This window comes from Monodon monoceros, unplaced genomic scaffold, assembly GCF_005190385.1.
Source record: "Monodon monoceros isolate NGI ecotype Baffin Bay Population unplaced genomic scaffold, NGI_Narwhal_1 Super_Scaffold_11, whole genome shotgun sequence".
Classification (NCBI taxonomy): Eukaryota; Metazoa; Chordata; class Mammalia; order Artiodactyla; family Monodontidae; genus Monodon; species Monodon monoceros.
In genome coordinates this window covers 69,734,819-69,754,837 of record NW_021703767.1, presented here as the reverse complement: position 1 = coordinate 69,754,837, position 20,019 = coordinate 69,734,819, and the positions used below count along the sequence as shown (strand labels likewise).

Below are 20,019 nucleotides of genomic sequence, written 5' to 3'. Positions count from 1 at the left end.
AGATACATAGAGACCATCTGTCATTTCAGAAAATTCTATTAGCATTGTTCTAAACTCTTAAGATAAATGCAAAAGCTCTGGGGAAATTTTATAGTCATTTTTCCATCCCAAATCTTGAGGCATGTTGAATCACCACCACCCACACCATCCCACGTCACACTTCTTCTCATCCAAGGAGAAGAACCAGGAAATCTGAGGTCACATGAAGACCAGGCACCCAGGCTCTGGTCCATGCGGCTCAAGTGGCTCGAGGCCGGCAGGGTTTGCACTGACCTTTCACTTGCTGCTCGGGTCCTCGGGTGTGACTGGCGGCACTGGGCATGCTGACATTGTTCCTGTGGATGTACTTGAGAAAGACCTCAGCGTTCCGCCGTGCCAGGGTGCAGGCCTGAGAGAGACAAGGTGTGAAGCCCCAAACGTAAGTCCCGGTCTGGTAGGGGCACATGATCTAAGACACTGGAGAAGGGGTGCTGGTGATGAGGCTTCTGGGGCTCTGGGGGAACAGAGCCCTGGGGCAACTTCCAGTTTATGCATACTCCAGTTCCAATGCAGGAGACTCACTCACTCTTTTGTTGAGTAAAGAAAAGCTCCCTGTGCCCCTCCCCTTTCCATCACAGACAAAACCAGAAATCAGCCACCCTCTGACTACTACGTGTTGATTCAGCGTGGCCACCTGAGAGTGACCCTCAGGTTGGTTTCCCTCTGCCACCAGAATGCCTCGTATATGACCACTGATGTAAGCCACTTTAACATTAGCTTAATTCAGACTTGAGAAAGCAACTCTAGTGATCAAACCTATTAACCGTATGGTCCAAATCTAAATGGAAATTACCCACGTTTTAGAAACATATTTGTCCATCAAACCCACCTCCGCCTCAATAAGACTAATAAAGATCCTATTGCTGGGAAATATCAGTCATGTAAAGGGGTAAGAGCCATTGTACCGCCTCCTTAAGACTCACAAGAGTGGTGGGTAGCAGAGAGGACAGGTCTGTCCCATACTCTTGTACCCAATCCAGGCCCAGCAAGGGCAGGAGTCATGAAGCAAGTCAGGGCTAGAATCTAGGTCTACCGACAGAGTACTTCTAGTTTCTCTCAAGACAAGAGATTTTCTGAATTTCTTTAAAAAGCAGTATTTTTCCTGATGGTAGAGGTAATACATGCTAGTCCATTAATTTTCAATCCACAGTTTTCAGAATTAAATTATCTCTAGACAAAACTGTTAACTTTTAAACGTCTTTATACTTAGCATCTGATTCTACAAATCATATGGTAAAAAAATTACTTTAAATGTTGCATTCCCAACAGTGGCTTCTGGGAGCTCTGGTAAAAGACTGCTAGCGGGTCCTTCCACTCTGAGGCCCATGAATTTAACAGCTGGACAGTGGTCCAAAGCTAAGGAATCCAAAATCAACTAATGTATACACATGGAGAGCTCGATCTTCCATCCGTTGGGCTTGTAATTCCCACAACAATAGGGAGTTTTTCAACTACGGTTTTAGGCACATATGGAAAACATCAGAATATTTTCTCCTTTTCTTCTTCAAAAGAAACATTTAATTTTATGAAGACATGCCTTTATACTTCTATTTAAAATATCTGATATGCCCTACATAAATTGTTTTGTTTTAAACTTTGTTTTGTCATAGGGAAGACTTTTAAAATCATCTTAAGCCCTGTATGGAAGAATTTCTATTTAATCTGATTAGTAAGAGCTGATTACTAAGAGTTCTGATCAAATGCGGGTACAGATCAGACAGATGGGAGAAGGGCAGGGAGAGGTCATCTTTAAAAAAGAATAAAAATAAAACTTAAAGAGGTGGTCAAGTAGAGAAAATCCCTAATAAAAGAAAGGCAGCTAATTACAGTATTGTAGAAAATCAGTGGCAACATGTCAGGGTATAAAAATTCTCTTTTGTGCTTTCAGAAACCTGAAAGGAAGCAGAACATGAAAGCAGGGAATTTGAGAGAAAATGGAGCCTTTAGATAAGTTTTAACACTGAAGGCTCGGTCAGAGAGAAGATCAAAGGCAGGAGGAAAGAGGCTTAGGAGAACTTCCCACGCCAGCTGAAAGCTGTTCAGAGCAGGACTGCGCTTCCTCTCTGGGAAGCTAAGGCTCTTTTAAAAACAAACAAAATAAGGTATCTCTCTCTTCATACAGCACAATAAACAGTGTTACATTCATTGGTAATTGGTAATCGTTAGACTGATAAATAAATAAGATGTCTAAATGTATTTCTTTAACTCTTGCCCTAAATTTTGCATCATCCATTTATAAAAGATGTATTTTAATAGTTTTCTATCTAGGCTTATATATTTCAATTAAAATATTTTTATAGATAAATGAAAGTAGGTATTTTTCTCACTTAACATCAATGGGATATCAGGATATTTGTACATGGCACCAGTAGAAATGAAGCATCCTAATTGTCTAATTACACAAAAAAGTGCTGAGAGAAATAAAGAATGTTTGAACTGTAACCTTTCAACTTTTCAAATTAACCAGCCAATATCCCCTCTACAAATGCCCCCTTTAGATAAGAAGCTAGAAAATAGAGGGGTATGGGAAGCCCACATGAAGCAGTGAGAGACAGAGAGACAGAGACAGAAAGGAGGAGGCGGAGGCAATGGGGAGAGTGAGACAGCAGATAAAAACCAAGGCTAAAGTCCCAGACCTTGGATGACGATGTGCTCTCACCTTAAGAAAGGCCTCCTTTTGTTCCAAATGTTTACTGATGAGTGGGATGACGTGGTCGATCTCTGCTGCCGGCCCCAATTTATCTCGTCCACCACACCAGTCCTCATCTCTCCGGTATTCTTGCTCTAAGCTCTCCAGGACACTACAGACCTAATGAATCATGGAGGAAAAACGTAGTAATTTAATCATTTAAAGGTCCTATTTTATGAGGACCTTTAGCTAAGAGACCCCTACAGAAGTGACATTTTTCATTCAAAATCTAATTTGTAGACTTAGGTGCACAGTGCCCCTGAGACATCTAAGAAAAGTCCAGGAGGCAGTGAGAATCCAGCGTCTGGAGCTTGGGAGACAAATGACTACCGAGACATGGATTTTGGGATTATCTTCTGACAGTTGATGGTTGAAGGCTGAAGCTATGGGGGTTGATGACATCACCTAGGGATAGTATGCAGAGCAAGAAAGGAAGAGAGACTAGTAATTTGGGGGTTTTCAAAGTGTTTTTATATATTATATTGCTATAACCTTACGATACGTCTATGAATTAGGTGGAACAGGAGAAAGAGGCTTGAAGAAGATAACTGGGTTGCCCAACAGGAAATAGCCTCAGGAAATAGCCTCAAGTAGAGGTAAAGGAGGAAGTTGCCTATGTTGTGTGACTTATGGGCCATAAATGAATGTTACCTTTTCCCTCCCTGGGGAAAAATATTCCAGCAAAATTGTTTCAAGGTACTACTATAAGGCAATGACATCTCCAGGCCTGCTATTATAAAATGCACATTTCCTTCAGAGGGATAACAAATTTGGGTTGACCTAAAAGATAGTTAAGATGGTTTTTCAGTTCTAAAAATGCTGAGAGGCCATGCTCTAAGTGACCTTATAGATGAACTCAAAAGACCAAAAGCATTTCAAACGGGGCTTAGAGGGAAAGTCAGGTTGAGTGCATCAGTAGGAGACCCAGGGCAGCCTAGTGTCAGGGCTTAAGGAAGGATGCAGAAAATAGAATCTCATTCCTATACTTTCCTTCAATAGTCTGTGGCAGCAGGGGAGAGCAGCTCTAACTACCCTTGGCCTCCTCTGTCTGAGAAAGGCATCTCTTTTGGTGAAGGACGTGGCATTGGATAAGATACTTTTTGAGTTATGAACTGAGCTGAAAAATAAGCTGAAAGATGTCCCAGGAAGAACACCCCCATAGCCAACATGCTTCCCGTGTCGTGAGGAGGCCTATCCCTGAACTCCAGCTGGTTTCTTTAGCACCACACACCTCTCTTGTTGCAAGGCCTGAAAACATGCAGGAGGCTCACGTCTTGAGAGAAAACAGATTATACACACACAAAAACTTTAAGAAAACGAGTACTTGACACCTATCCCACGACAGTATTGGACTTTAACCCAATCAATTTGGGAGCTAGAGGAAATGGAAAGATTATCCAGCATAAGTCCTTTAATTTAATAGGTGAAGAAACAGAAATCTAGAGAGATAAAGTGACCTTTGGTAAGGTCAGTTCAGGGTCAAATTTCCTGACTCAATCTACTGCTTTGTCCCCTTCAGCATCTTGAACCATCTCAAATTAAAATCTGTATATGATATTAGACAGGGGTTAAGCCTCATTTTTTTCATATGGATATTCAGTTGTCTAGCACCATTTGTTAAAAAGACTTTACTTATTGAATTGCTTTCTCAAAAATCAACTGACTGTATATATGTGGGTCTACTTCTGGAACCTCTACTCTGTTCAACTGTGTCTATTCTTACACCAATGCCATTCTGTCTTGACCACTGCAGCTTTAGGGTAAGTCTTAAAATCAGGTAGTGTAACTCCTTCAACTTTGTTCTTCCTTTTCAAGACTGTTTTGGCTATTTTAGTCTCTTTGCATTTCCATGTAAATCTTAGAATCAGCCTATCAATTTCTATTAAAAAAAAAAAAAGCTTGCTGGGGTGTGTTTGGGATGTGCTGAATTTACAGATCAACTGGAAAAGCTCTTTATCTCGTTAGTTTGCTGCTCCCACTTCCGAGGCCATCAAAGGAATCATCTCTCTGAAACACTGAAAGGAGGACTGAGAGGAGGTCTGAAGATGAATACTGGCTGCAGGGCCCTCTGACAGGCATGTTACGTTTGCTCTGAGATAGACTTTCCCATGGTCCCTGTAAGTCACCCAGAGGAGAAGGTTTCTCTATTTCTACCAGGGAGTGATTTGAATGAGGACATTATTTTATACTGAATAAAATTACTCCTGTCTTAAACCTCTGTTTCATGAAAAGAGTCCCCTAACAGCAGCCAAATCATTTAAAAATCCTCTTAGCCCTTGCGCATATTGCTGTACAGATGTACTAGTAATGGGTTTGCATTTTTATGGCCCTGCTGTAGGTGTCTCCTACCTTTTCTCCCACAGCTGCACCATCCTACCAGTTAGGCTCACAGTTCTCCAATGACAGAAAGCTGGGTTTCCTTATTAGACTGGGAATCCCATGAATGAAAGAGCTGTATGTTTTTCAAGCACTGCATAGTGCCTGATTGTGGTAAATGAGACTGTGTTCAGCAAATTGTCACTCTCCTCTCCCAACCTTCACAGGAGACATATACTGCCATGCTTGGTTGATGTTGGCTTGGCCATGTGACTTGTTTTGGTCAAAAGGATGTCAGAGCACGTGACACAAGCAGATTTGAAATGCACTTGCACAGTAGATTTTGGGTTCTTGCACCCCTGCTTTTCACCATAAATATGCCTCGGGCAGCTGCTGGTCAAGAAGGAGGAGAAATATAGGAACAGATCCAGACCCAACCTGCAGCTTGGAGCCTAGTTCTACCAAGCTCAGCCAAGATCAGCTGAACCCCGGATACTTAAACAAGAAATATGTGCTTATTGTTTTATACCACTGGGTTGAGGGGTGATCTGTTACACAGCATTATTGTGGCAAGAGCTAACTGGTACACCACTCAAACTTGGCACTCAGCCTACACCTACCCAGTTTCTACTTCAACACCGAAATCCTGTGAGGTTGAGAAATTTGTAAGAAACAAATCACATAGTCCATTCCTCTAATGGAAAGGATTATAAGGAAGCAAACCATGGTGTTTCCACAGATCATTCCTCTGCTCTCAAAGGCTAGTACTGAGAGGAGTGGCTTCTTTTTGAGGTAGATGCTGCAGATTCGCAGTGTGAGGCAGAAAACAGTCCTCCGTCAGTCTCAGCCCCACACGTTCCACGGCCCTTTCCCTCACCTGCTCAGAAGTTTTGTAAAAGGCCACTGAGGCATTGACCAGTTTCAGCCGGTCTTCCATCTTCAGCATAAGCTGCTGCCAGTGGAGGGCCACCTTCTCGGCACATTCCCGGATGGCGTCCGCGTCGTAGTGGCCAGCCTGGAGCAGCGCCTCAGCTTTCTGCTGTACCTGCAGGGCACTCTGGTGTGTCTTCTGCAAGGAAGTGGCATGAAAGAGGGACTGGGCACAAGGGGAGGAGAGAGAGGTCCGTGGGAACGACCCAGGCGTGATATGGGAGGGGGTGGAGTGAGGCGTGAGTGGAAAGATGCAGAAAAGTTAAAGAGCTTTAAATGACTGATTCAAACAATGTTGTCATCATTGTTTCTTAAGCATATTTTTAAAAAGAATATCAAACATTTTCATTAACTAGTTGTTCAGGTCCCTAACTCCTGCCCCTACTCCTTTCTCTTTACTTGCATCACTCTGCATTTTAAAGACATTTCAGTTTCTGAGCTAGAGAAACGCAGTTGTGTATAAATCTGCTTCCTGATTAATTCAGCCATTAGTTAAATTTCCTTTTGAAATCTAATCATAAAATTATTCATCATGAATTTTCAAAGGAGGTTACTGCTGTAGTCCCATTCTGCAGATCAAATAAACACAGCCCATAAAAAAGATCCCCATGTCACACAAATCTCAACCAACAATGCAATCATTTTAAACATGAATGATCAGTTTTAAAAAGGTTCCAGTAAAGGAAGACATTGGGCAGGTTAATAAAGTAGAAGAGTAGCATCTCACACCATCTCTTAGTTACCAAGGGAAAAGAGCAGCACAGCAGATAATTCAGCTTAACACATCATCCCACATTACTACCTTATTTATGTTTGCCTTTAGGATAACCTATATTGTAGAAGGTTTGTTTCTTATTCAGGGTAAGTGTCATTCTCTGAGTTCACTTTAACTGTAGCGGGTGGGGAGAACAGGTTGGAGAACTGGGTGGCAGGGAGAGAGCCAAATGGGATTACAATTTATTAAAATAAAGGACTGATGTGGATGAGCCATACGACTTCAGAGAGCTAACATTATCCCAACTTCAGCTGCTGGAATCATTCCAACCCAATGGCACAGTACTAATTTGGCCTTTGCACTTTCAAAGTAGAGCTTAGCTGGCAGTGGAGAAGAGCAGCTAGAAGCCCAGCACCTCACTCCAGAATGATTTCTGCCCTTCTTGGGCTGCAGTGTTGGGACAGTTCCCCAGAGCGAATCCATCAGCACTCCTGTGTGTGAGTACAACCTCCCCCTCTTCTCACCTCTGCCTCCCCCTTCACCTTCATTCCAGATGGCAGCCTGTCTAGAGAGTCTATCAACCACCTCCTGGTTGCCCCCCTACCCCACGCCTGAATCTGTCCTCAGTGTTAGCTATGTTAGCACGACCTCCTCCAGCAGCCTAGACTCCTTTATTCCCTGGCTTTGCCACTGAGTCGGCCTTCAGTCCCGATGACCACATTAGCATCTGGGTTCCTAATTGCTGGATGAAGCTAGAAAAATAAACTAACGAGTAGACATGATCCACTAAAAATCCTTGGTTTCTTTCTCTGTTTTACTTATTGGTACCACTTTCTTTTCCCGCCTCCTAAATGTAGAGGTACCCCAAGGTCCATTCTTGGTTTTGGTTCATGTCTGTAGAGTTCTCATCCTTTCCCTTGGCTTCTATCATTTCCTCTTTGTAAATGGCTCTCCAATCTATATTTCTCGCCTGATATCTGAGCCTCGTCTTTAATTGTCTTCGGATGTGAGGGTGAGCTGCCTGTCACACCTCTCACCTAGGTCAGTAAGACTGATTCGGATGATCTAGCTGCCTGCCCCATGTTAGTCACTTACAAAGATGCATTCTCAGGAGAAGTGAAATATCTTCCCAAGGAATGAGAATGGCTTTACTGCCCGATCAGAGCCTCCACCTTCCTCCCAGATGTCTGCTCAAGTTCCACAGCTAAACCTAAACTCCTCCTCCCTCTGAAACAGTCTTCCACGGCAGTCCACCATCCTGTTGACGGTGCCCTCCTCACTGCCATCTAGGACCACAGTCTTGTCATCATGCTTGCCTGCTGCTCCTCAGCCTGAAACCCAGTCCAGCTCTCACCACTTCACACCTAGGCCTCTGTGGTGGTCACCTGACTAGTCTTTTCCTGCCTTCCATTTCTAACCCATCGAACCCATCCCTTACATTTCTGACAGATTCTCTCTAACAGGAAGTGCTTCAATTAAGAGAATCCTAACATCCTTTCCAGTGCTAAAACCCTAATTTTATGCTCTAAACATCACTTCCATCTCTCAATTCAAACGCCTGCAATGGTTCACCCACTGCTATGAAATCAAGTCCAAACTTCAGAGGATGTTATTAAAAGCCCCTCACACTGTGGTCCCAAGTACTTCATTATCATGCACTACTACTTCCTTACAAAGACCATTTGAAAACAAACTTGCCATTGCCATCTTCATTCTCCCTGCCTTTAAGGAACACACCTTAGACTCTCGTCATCTGCGATCCAGTCTCCCTTGGAGACTCAGTTCAGATCCAACCTCCTTCAAAGAGGCCTTTCTGGACAGCCTGAGATTTACTAAAAACTACCCTCTTCTGAATACCTGTATCACTCATCTAACGCCTGGCTGATTTCCCTTACTTAAGACAGTGAAACTCTCAAGGCACGGACTGTTTTAAAAAAATCCCTTTAATAGCTGTCATTTAACCAGGTATATATTCTGTGTTAGGAACTGTCCTTATGCATTTTTTTCCTAGTTCTCATAATACTACTCCAAGGTGGATATTATTATTCCCACTTCACAGATTAAGAAACTGAGACTCAGGCTGGTTAAGGGACTTGCCCAAAAATGTACATCCAAGGAAGTGATGAAACCAGATTCAGGTTTGACCTATTCCCAAATCTACGTCCTTTCCACCATATCACACCATATCATTTCATCTCTAGCAATTAGAATGGTATCTACAGTTTCTCATTCAGAGAAAGGGTTCACCAAGTGAACATTAGTGATTCTGATAATTATTTGGCCTCTCCTCAGTATATGAAGCCAGCATATAGTTGTCATCATAAATTTGTTATTATATATTTTCTCTGAGAATGGAGGAGATAGAGGAGTAACTTTCATTTTCCTATAATTTATGCTGTGTAACAAATCCTCTTCCTTATTCTGAAACTCATTATTATCTAATAGTCCCGGGAGCCCCTTCTTCCCTTTGATTACCTAAATGATAAACTCTTATGCATATGACATAATCTCTGCTTTGCTAAAGCTTGAGTCATTATTTTGCATTTATTTCTACTATTATCTAATCCTATTGAGTGCTGTATCTTTGAGACATGGATTATCAAGGATGTTCATATTTAGTAGGAGGACATGGAAGAAAACCGAACCAAATCAACTGAATTTATTATCCAGTTTTAACTACTGTTTCTGTCATAATGCTTATGCTTAAAATACATAAGAGATTTCAAATAAAAATGGATTTTAAAATCAAGTGTGTCTCTATGACGTTCACAGTTCTCGAAGACACATCAGCCACAACATTTGGATACTAACAAACAATAATCTGGGTTTGTTGATAAAGTTATGCTTCTGGAGAGCTGTGCACTGCTCTGCACGCTGGATGGCTCTGGGGAACTTTTCCTGTAACCAAGGCTACCTCAGGTAAACATTCTGACCTTTAAGGAGACCAAAACCTTCAGACTGACGAGGCCACCAAAGCTAGGGTGAGCAAACATCTTGGTTTGCCCATGAGAGTTCTAGTACATGCTGATTTTCCTGGCTTAGTTATTAATAATTCCCTCCTTCACTCTTAAAAGTGTCTCAGTTCTAACAATAACTTATATGATCATCTTACCTATAGCCATTTTATTTTCCCTTCTGGAGCCCAGGGTTCTTTCTTAGGGCTCAAGAAGTCAAATTATGTTCCCTGTCAGTGATCACTGTAAAGGCCTCCAGTAACAGTATCAAAATGGGTTAAATCAAACCAGACTAGTTAGATCTCCTATCAACTTGCTTAAATCCCCTGGTGTACGTTTCCCCAATGCAGAACCTGGTCTAAACTGACACATTTAGAGAGAAGCACAGGCCTTCTGGAGAAGGAACGTATGTTGAAATTCTGGCTCTGTTCTCTTCATTATCCTAGCCAAGCTGCAGACCCTGCCTACCTTCCATTCCCAAGATCTATGAGAAATCCTATCTATTCTGCCATGTCCCCTTGAGTCCACAGACATAAACTCGACAGGGGTCTATATCTCAACATCTATTCTAAGAATATTTGATCAAGTTGCAGCCATGAAATTAAAGAGATATAGATGCTTAGTGAGCCTCTATTCTGTTAAGGATGCAACGGCATCTAATACAAATTCATACATACTGCATATGCAAGTCAGGTGGAATTTGGTTATTTCAATAGCATTGCTAATGCATTTACCCACTATTTTCTACTAGCTCATTGAGATACTCAAGGGTGTCATAACACTTGGTTTTTGTTTGTTTTATAATGCTTGGTTTTACTTGCCCAACGTTTGATTAAGGGACTGAAAATTTAATTACCTGATGGGGCAGGTAAACCTCCACATTCAAGATAAGCAAGGAGGAGGTATCGCCAAAGGCTGTCCTCTCTCTGCCTAGCATCATCCTTCACAGCTTCATGCCAAGCCTTGAATGTGACTGCCCAACCTTCGTTCTCTTCACTGCTGCCTCTCAATGGGGTTTTGACCACTGTGTGCCTAATTCTTGACTATAATCCCAATCTTGATTTTTCCTTTACAGTGAATAGATTCCAACACTCTAATATTTGGGCATGCCAGTAAAATGCAACAGAGCTGCTGCTGATAAAACTTCTTTCCTCTGGTTAGTTCTTCCTTAGAAAATAATTTGTCCATACTGTGTGTGTAATACACAGTTTATTTTTAAATCTCAAATCTCAGACAGGAGTCTGGTGCGAGCAAGGGTCCCTAAGAAGTTATCAGGCATCTTAGAGAAATATATCATTCGTATCAATGCTATGTTTTCACATACAAGATAGCTTTTGGAAAATTAAATGGTTGAAATCAATCAATACTAGCTTTAAAATAGCTAGCAATCAGTTGGATCACTGTATTAAAGATATACTTATTGGCAAGGACAGTTAAAATTTTATCATCGTTGTGTTTTTTTAGTAGAAGATAATCACCTTTGCATTTCTTACACACTCAGAAGTGGGTTAAGTTTTATACTGAACCACAAGTAATGGATGTCTTCGAGGTTTTCACTCCTTATCTCTTTTCCCATTGGTACTGAACTTATTTTATTTTTAACATAGTTCCCATGTCCCATTTCCTACTCTTTTCCCTACATCACTCTAGAACAATCAGTTCGAGTCTCTTTGGGAAGGAAATGTTCTAGTAGAAAGGATAATTAAAGATATTATTTAAAGCAAGACAAAATTTATATTAGACTATCATAAGTGGAGTTTTATTTTAAAATAGCCTTTAAAACAAGTCTTGGTGAGTTTCTGGTTTCAGTTTATTCTTTAAATATGACTTCCACCAGCCTTACTGAACACCTATTTTCAGTGAATCAAACTATCTAGTGCCATCTGCTCCCGTGCTCACTACTCTTGTTAAAAGGCTGATCTGACAATGGAATCTAAATGTTACATGTAAACCAAATGTTTAAAAATGGAATCCTAGTTTACTAATGACTTCTGCAGTTGTTTATCCTCAATTCTGAGTGAGCTTCAACTAGAGGTGACGTCTAACCTTTTAGCTTTACATTTCTCACGTGGTGCATAGTCCATAATGTATAAAAAACTCAGTGGACCAGGGGCCTTGAAAGTTAAAGGTACCAATAAGTAAGAAAAATCCACATTTGGAGTGTGAATACTTGTCTTCCAATACCAGGCTTCCTTGGGGTGATGAAGCCCTGCATTTGTTTCTCCATCAATTCCTGGGTCATAGGGAGGCTACCTGGCCCATTTCACTAGAAAGAGTAATGGCTTCACCACATAAAGGAACACCCACATCTTGAGGAATCATCCTGCCTAAGGTGCAGAGCAGAGAGGGGAAGGGAGGACAGTGCAGCCAGATTTGGGTGTTACCTCGATGGCCAATTGGAACTGCTCGTGTTCCCGCTGCAGCTGCTCTGCTTCCGACAAAGAGCTGGCGTTGACCAGGCTGGCGTTGAGCATCGACTCCCCATTGCGGATCCATCCCAGGACCTAGGGAGTTGGGACAAGAGCACAGGTGAATGGCCTTCAGTCAGAGAGCTTGCTATCTCCTACCCACAGTTGAAGACAGGACAGGAAGAGTCTGGATAATTAAAATCTCCTTAAATTTGCCTCGTACCTTGCGCCATAAGGTACTTATTTTAAGTACCAACCTCATTCCCAGCTTCATCTTTTCTTTCCTACCCTTATCACTCCTCAATCCCAGGCTCCTCAGCCCCTTAATTTAAACATTACTTCATCTGATTGCATTTTATGTATGTTTCCGAGGTTCCATCTGGAACATAGTACGGTATAAATAAATAAATTCCATCTGTTGGTATCCCTTTCATTTTTTTAAGGACCAATTCAAATATCAACAACTGCTTGAAATCTTCTATACCTAACCACTCCCATTAGGAACAATCTCTTCGTCATCTGGTGAAACCCAGATCATTTTGCATGTACCACCTTTGTGGCACTCACCAAAGCCTGCCTTATTCAGTTATTTCAACCTATGTTTCATCTCCTCCCCTTAAAATGTAAACTTCCGGAAGACTAGAGTAATATATGAGTCATATTTTAATCTCACCCAATGCCTAGCACAGTACCTTTCATACGACAGGTATGCAGTAACGTTTTTGAAAGTGAAAATACCCAAGTCAAGTCACACCTGAGCAGTGTGTCCAACCTCCTATACCTTGCAAAACAGCCAAGAGTAGACAGGTTTGAGCTTTGATTGGTTAAACAATCCAAAGGGAGGAGAAATAAAACGAGCAAAATAGCATGAATCATCCATACACTGGATCATTAGAAAAAGGGAGAATATGTTATAATTGATTTAAATTATTTAGAGGCAATGGCTAGGCTGAGTAAAATTTCTAGGTGACCTTAATTAGTACTGGGGGAAAGAAAACTCAGCTAGGGAATATTAAAATAGAAGGAGAAATAGCTGACACTGTCCAGACAGTCCCAGCTAAAATAGAGATGTGGCAATAATCCAGCTAATAGAGTCAAGTGCAAATAATCAAACTGGAAGTAACAGGCCTTGAAAATCTACCTTGTGTTTGGTCATCAGAAAATTGCCAAATATTTGCTTTATTAAGGAGTCTGAGAGCTTGCTTGGAGAGGAAATAAAAATTCTTCTGAAATGTTACGATCAGTAACTACCATCCATCTGTTCCCTCAAGGCAAAGCAGAAGACACCACAATCTGTTTCAGATTTTTTTCTTCTTCTCTCAACTTCTTCATGTTAAACAATTAGAAAAATATTAAGTCTGGTCTCCTATTCCATAACCCTCACAGGCATTTCTCAAATGTCCTCCTTAGGCAGAAAATGACTGATACCATATTGTGCATGGATAACATCGGGACATAAATCCCACCGAAGCTGGGCTGTTTGGATTGAGATGTTAATTCATGGGCAGTCTGGCAGATTGTGGATGAGATGCCAATCTGTAAAGCAATTAGTTCCAGGAAATAACTGCTCAGAGCGTATGTGTGAAATCTCTGATGCCACTGGTGTGCTGTAGCTGGCTGACTACAGAGGTGTTAATGATTTCTAAAAGCTGGCTGCAAGTTCGGGTACATGCATCCATGGATTGCATGCCCAAATGCTTCACCTCTTTGGAAAATGGAGCTCACAATTTATATTTTTGAACGATGTTAAGTCCTTCTGCAGTGATTCATCACATCTTGCTTGGTTCAAGATTCACTTGAGGGTGTCAGAGAAACATTTTCTCAATGTGCATCACAAATCAATGCTTGAGGGACAATTATGATTCCCTCTGGGCCTCCTGAGTCTTGCTGGAATATTTTCCTCTCTAGTTTCAGTCAACTGAAAGCATCAGTTATAGCTATGGTTGTGAGGGCACCATCTACCGGGTTTTCCATTTAGAAATACTATAGGTTTTAGTCTCTACATCTTTCATTAAATGATGCCATATCCTGGATATCCTTGTTCATTTTTATTTCCCAAATGTTGTTTACATAGGCATTCCAGGACTTCAACATGGGAGGTTTGATTTTAGGAAGATAAAAATGCACTGTAGTTCAGTCAATGGCTTGGGTTCAGGGGTGGGACTGATGCCAATGATTAAACTACCAAGTATTTTTATCTTCCTAAAAATCAAACCTCCCGTGCTGAAGTCCCAGACTCAGTCCTAGAAGCAAAACTGGAAATGTGTAGAAAGAGCATAAAATCTGAAGTCAGAATACCTGGCTTTGTTACTGCCTGGTAAAACCACTTAACTCCTCTGAGCCTCAGCTTTGTCATCTGTAAAGATACGATAATGGTACCTTCCCTTCCTATATCAGGATTGATGTAGTGTACCGTAAAATGCAAAGCCTGATGATGGTGGTGCTAGAGATTTTTAGCTGTGAGGCAAAACTAGCTAATGCTATGATTCTTCGTTTACACCTCTCACAATGAGAAGAGAAAAAGTTTAGGAATATTAACTTTTATTCTAGTATTTGTAGAGCTTATTGACATATTCTGATGTGATGTAAATACCTTAGCTGTTTTATTATCATCAGTCTTTGTGCTCTGATCAAGGCTAACTCTTGTTGGTATAATTTTCTATTACTGTCATCCTTTATCTTTCTAGTTCATAAAATTGGCTATTTATTCTTGTGTGATCATCCAAATGAGAGAAAGGTAGTAGAAGAAATTTTGTAACAAACATGCGAAAATGTTGGTCCTACTCATCTTGAGCTGCATGACTTTGGAAACATCACTTAACCTCTCTGAGGCTCAGTGTTCTTAACTGTAAAATGGTAAATCGCAGGTCATGGATGAAATGAAATAATTAATGTAAAAGTATTTTGCAAACCATATAATGTAATCCTTAACATGAACATTTTATATTGATCTCTCATCTTAGACAACAGTTTACTGATAAGTTAGATGGTCTTTGAAGGTCATTTTGAGCCATAATATTCCATACTTCTTTCAAAATATATGCCCCTATAACCATAGGATACCAGAGGAACTTAGCTCTGCAGAAATGAGGGATGGGAAGAGTATTGCTGCTTGGGGACTTGGGGGCTAGGCCACCAGTTCAGCTCAGTCAGGGGTGAGGGGGGAACTGAAGATGGAGATCTATTGGTTCCTCAGGGCAAGGAAGTTCAGATAACCCCGAGTTAGAAGCATGGATGTGGTTAACTGGACGTGAATGTCCAAAATGATGACGCCACCTAAGCTGGGCAAGCTGGACACTGTAGCCACATAGGCTGGGGAAGCTGCTTGGCTATGGCTGCGTTCTCTAGGCCACGCTGACAGGAAAGCTATGAGGCTGCACTGAAGGACGCTGAGTCTAACTCCTGCTCCTGCAGATGACTTATCACAAGGCACAATGATTTCTGAAACTCTAGCCACAGAAAAATCATCAGCCCCTCAGGTGGTAATTGGGAGCCTGTCATGTTTCTAGTGTTTCTTAGTTCTAAAAATTCACAATTTATGAGATTATATGTGTTCATCCCTCACGGTTTTATAGACTATGACTGTGTGTCTTCCTAATTATCTCCATTTTGAAACAAATGGATAGTACTTGTACCTATGGCTGCCTCTCTTTTGGATCTACTCCAACTCCTTTCTAGCTTTTATGTACAGTGAACAGAATGAAACAGTATTCTATACAGGAATATGAGGAGAGGATATTTTCTCCTCTGATTTAAATTTCCATCTTGATCATATGCAAATTTTGGCCAGTATTTGGTCCACAGGGGTAATTTAAGTCAATGTCTTTAGTAGACAAATGATAAGTACAATTTCTTTCCCCAAGGCTTAGAGCTCCAACATCTTATAAATCCATTTTGGCCTATTTTCTGCTAAATGCATTGCTCTGCAGGAAACATGGAAATTCACTTAGTTTTATGACCATTAAATAGGTTTTTCAAATCTTCCTGAATTATCTAATAAATGTGAGGCTATCCTTACCAGAGTAGCAATTTTCCTGGAAAGCAATCAGAGCATTCTGTGGGGTCTGGGGAATAATCTGAACTATTTTTCTAGAAGAAAGGGGGCATCTGGGTGGTCTATGGCCCTGGACCATAGGAATCAGGGGAATGGTTTCCCTTCAAGATTCAGCATCTCTCTGGAGATGCTGGGGCCATTTATCTTAGATACAAAGTCCTATGTAATCCCTCAGAAAGCAAGTCAGTTGCATTAATCAGTTTCATTTGTTCTAAATACTTGAAAATAATTTTCAGTCAATGTCCGTGACATTACCTCTCCTCAGAGCTTCAGTTTAATACTGCTGTGGTATAACTGCACATAAGGTTATGAAGGCCAAATCTAAACCTTTAATCTCTGAGCTCTAGCAACAGGGCTGTATCATAACACATTGTGGCCCTCTCCCTTTCTCTCCCCATTAATGGCACTTCAATTAAGGTGTCTCTTTCTTTCTCTTTCTTTCTTTTCTTTTCCTTCCTTCCTTCCTTCCTGCCCTCCCTCCTCTCTTTCTCTCTCTCCCTTTCTTTTTTTCTTTCTTTCTTCCTTTCTTTCTTTTCTTTTTCTTTCTCTCTCTCTCTCTCTCTTTCTTTCAGTATATTCAAAAGAGAAACTCTCAAGCTAGTGTCTAAATTTAGCCCAAGTGATCAGTACTGACATCTAAATTAAGTCCCTCTTTCCAAGCGTCAAGAGCTTCCAAGTCAATATTTCCTGCTCCACCAACTTCCATCAAACGCGAATGCTTTGTCGGAAACTGGACCAGACGACCCCTAAAGGAAGAGGCACGCTAACAAGGAGAACAAGCTTGTCTAATGAGGCGTGGTGGCTTAATGGAGCAGCGGTCCCTCGGCACCTCCAAGGGCCGCAGTCCTTCGTGCTTTTCCTAAAGGCTGACCCCAGCAATCCAGTGCCGTTTTGAACTACAGTCCCCCTGTGTGTCATCCTTGCCGTGGTGGAGAGAAGGAGAAGGAATGTTCTCACTCCTGCAGAAGAATTCTTTTTTGTCCTCCAATTCATGAAACACTGAACAGGAACGTACACAGATATTAGTCAAGCCTGATGATCCATACATAGATAATCTACTTTCCCACTCGACAAACTACCTATCATCATCCCAGTTCCCCATCCTCTACAGAATGGATACTTGGAGGATGAAAACTCATTTCATTTCCATTTTCATCTCAGCCAAGAAGAACATAATTAGGAAGTTGGCTCTACTATGAATGCTGTAGCAAAAATAAATAAAATAAAAAACCAGGAACAAAAGCAAAATTATATATTTCATTTCCAAGTCAATTAGGAACATGTCTCCTGTTGTCTGGTTTATTGAGAAGACGTGGACAAACAGTAGAGGAGAACTCCCACGGCCTGCTGGGCTCACTGCTTGGTCAGCCAGGTGTAGGCCATGCCTGCCCACCTTCTCAGACATGGCGCTGTGGAGGCCAGGGAAAGCCCGGACCGCATTCTGCTGGAGAGCTTCTGTCTATTTCTCCTGGAACTCCAGGGTGGGAGTGGGGTCCAGCAGAGGCAAATTGTAGGACCTTGTATTTCAGAGGCTTGGGCTCAAGTTTCAGCTAAGTAGTCAATAGGCCCTGGGAGCACTCATCCTATGGTACCTCAGTTTCCTCATTTGTAAACTAAACGTCCACCACTTTCTCTCATGGGCCTGTTCTCCTAAACCGAGATCACAAACGAGAAAGTACTTCTCATATGAAAAGAAAGTACTATCATTACTGCCAAGAGATTCAGAATTTGAATACTCATCACTGCTCTGGGCCTGCTAGGATTTCTACCACGTCCCCACGAGTAACAAGTCTCACCAGACATTCAGGTGTGACCCCCATGTAATTAAACAGAAAACAACCTGGATGGCAGTGCTGTATCTGGCTTTGCCTGGGGCTCAGTGATGTTACCTGTGCTCAAGATTGATCTTTAGCACAGAATGTGTGGACTCTGAGTACTCCTTGGAAAAGAAGGGGAGCAGAGAAGATAATTTTTCACATTATAATAAATAATATATAATTAAAACATAGGCATTAGCAAGGAATACCCTGAATAAAAGGGACCGAGCAATAATTAAATAAAATATGATGTTTTTGTTCCCTGTGCTAAATTAATAGACAAATCTAAAAGCTCCAGCAGTCACTGAACATAAGAAAAAACATTTAAAAGAGGAAGGTGTGTCTCTGCTTAGGTTGTTTTGGGTGGGGCTCTCCCTAGAGGAAGCAGGGGGATAGGGTTGCTTGGGAGAGTCTGGAGCACAAGGAGAAAACACTGAAGTGCTATGAGCTCTGCCCTGCAGGGAAGCCCTCCTGCAGGGTGGAGGGTGAAGGTGAGGTCTTTCCTCCGTGTGACCTGTCTGGTGACCTTTCTAAGCTTTGGTGACTTCCTCTGAAAGGAGAGTAATATCTGCTTTACAGAGTGGTTGTGAGGATTGATCAAGAGATGGTATAAAAGGCACACAACACTCAATAAATGGAACTATAATTATATTTGTATTTCTTCAATCCCACTTGGTCTAAATAGGAAATCCCCAATAATTATGCTAAAAATTCCCACTTAGTCTGTGCATAATATAAATATGTAGTATTTTTTAAATGTGTCATTGGTCATTGTGTGTATGGTCCTAGAGATCCCTAGGAATGGCACAGGGATGTCCTTTAGAAAGATAGCTAGTATCATGTCTCATACAGGTAAGTACTCTTTTCTTTTTAAAATTGGCTTTAATGTGACTAGAACATTTTCTTATAAGAACCGCACGCACATCGAAAAGAATGATGGGAACTGAAGGATGGCTACCCCTTATTGATTCTCAAGTATATGTCAGGTCCTGTACTAGGCACACAAATTAATCAAGCTGGCTCTAAAGGCTGAATATGTTTATTGATACAGGCTCTGCATTTCCTCTGAACTCTGGGCAGGGCTGAGGATAGAAAGGAAGAGAATCGATTCAGTGACTGAGGGCAACTTGGAACAGCACTGAGGTGCTCTCCTTAGATTGTTATATGTCAGAGAAATAATGCACTTGTAGTTTGAGCCATTGTACCATTAGATCTATTTGTTAGAGTCAGTAGATAGCAGCCTAGCTTTCAGAAACGAATACAACCACTCCTTAACTTACCTATTTCCTAATTCTGGTTATACCGGTGGCTCTGTATGCCTTACCCCGTTCCAGGAGCAGGCCCAGGCCAGACTCAGCCACTGGGAAGCCCAGGCTGCAGGAGGAGGGTCAGGCTCACCTGTCTGACCTCCGCCTGGAGGTGCCGCAGTTGGAGACACTGCTCAAGCCGCTCATGGGTCTGCTCTGCGTTGAGCTCCAACTCGTGCTGCTTCTCCTGGAGAAACTCCAATAGCTCTTGCACCTGGGCTGCCAGATCAATGTCTTTTTCACAGATTAACTCAATTCCTGATTTAAACAAAATGTAAACCATTAAAAACCAGGTAGTACCGTAAAGACTACATTTCCTTCTATATGCACATGAAAGCTGGAATCTGGAAATAGCGATCACCAGCACCCTCCCAACCTCTGCATATCCCTCAGTGAAACTGGATAGATCACCAGAACGGGTCTTTGTTTGGGATGCTCGAACCATGCTTTCTCTTTTGGATTAACTGATCCTTTGTCAGGAAACAACTCTTCAACAGATGATCAGCTCCTTATCAACTGGAGTCAAAGAGGTGGTCCTCTGGATTCCATCCCAGACAAGGCCGCATACAGCAGTCCCTGCTGGGCAGTTCGCCTACACCCAGAATATTCACAACCGAGCCTCTGGATCACACTGGGAAATACAAAACAAAGCCCCAGAGACCCTGTCTCAGGAACTTCTGCCAAAGGCACACTCTCTTCTAGCTGGTCAGATGCCATTTACCATTGGATGCTAAGTCCATCTGAAGAGAATAGTTGGCCAGTGGTGATTTTCTTAGCTAACTACTTAGGT

The 20,019-nt window shown here is 41.7% G+C and overlaps 1 protein-coding gene across 6 annotated transcripts in view; it reads right to left on the bottom strand.

Moving 5' to 3' along the window:
* KALRN (kalirin RhoGEF kinase) overlaps positions 1-20,019 on the bottom strand; it is a 612,746-nt gene that overhangs the window by 226,134 nt on the left and 366,593 nt on the right. For 3 of the 6 annotated variants that reach the window (XM_029214081.1, XM_029214076.1, XM_029214078.1), the window contains exons 15-19: positions 19,321-19,487; positions 12,028-12,147; positions 5,922-6,113; positions 2,699-2,848; positions 274-388 (exon numbers count right to left, since the gene is read on the bottom strand). In XM_029214081.1, coding sequence (XP_029069914.1) covers positions 274-388; positions 2,699-2,848; positions 5,922-6,113; positions 12,028-12,147; positions 19,321-19,487 — 744 coding nt within the window. Of the gene's footprint in view, positions 1-273; positions 389-2,698; positions 2,849-5,921; positions 6,141-12,027; positions 12,148-19,320; positions 19,488-20,019 lie in introns of all 6 variants that reach the window. The other 3 variants (XM_029214075.1, XM_029214077.1, XM_029214079.1) reach the window with 2 other exon arrangements.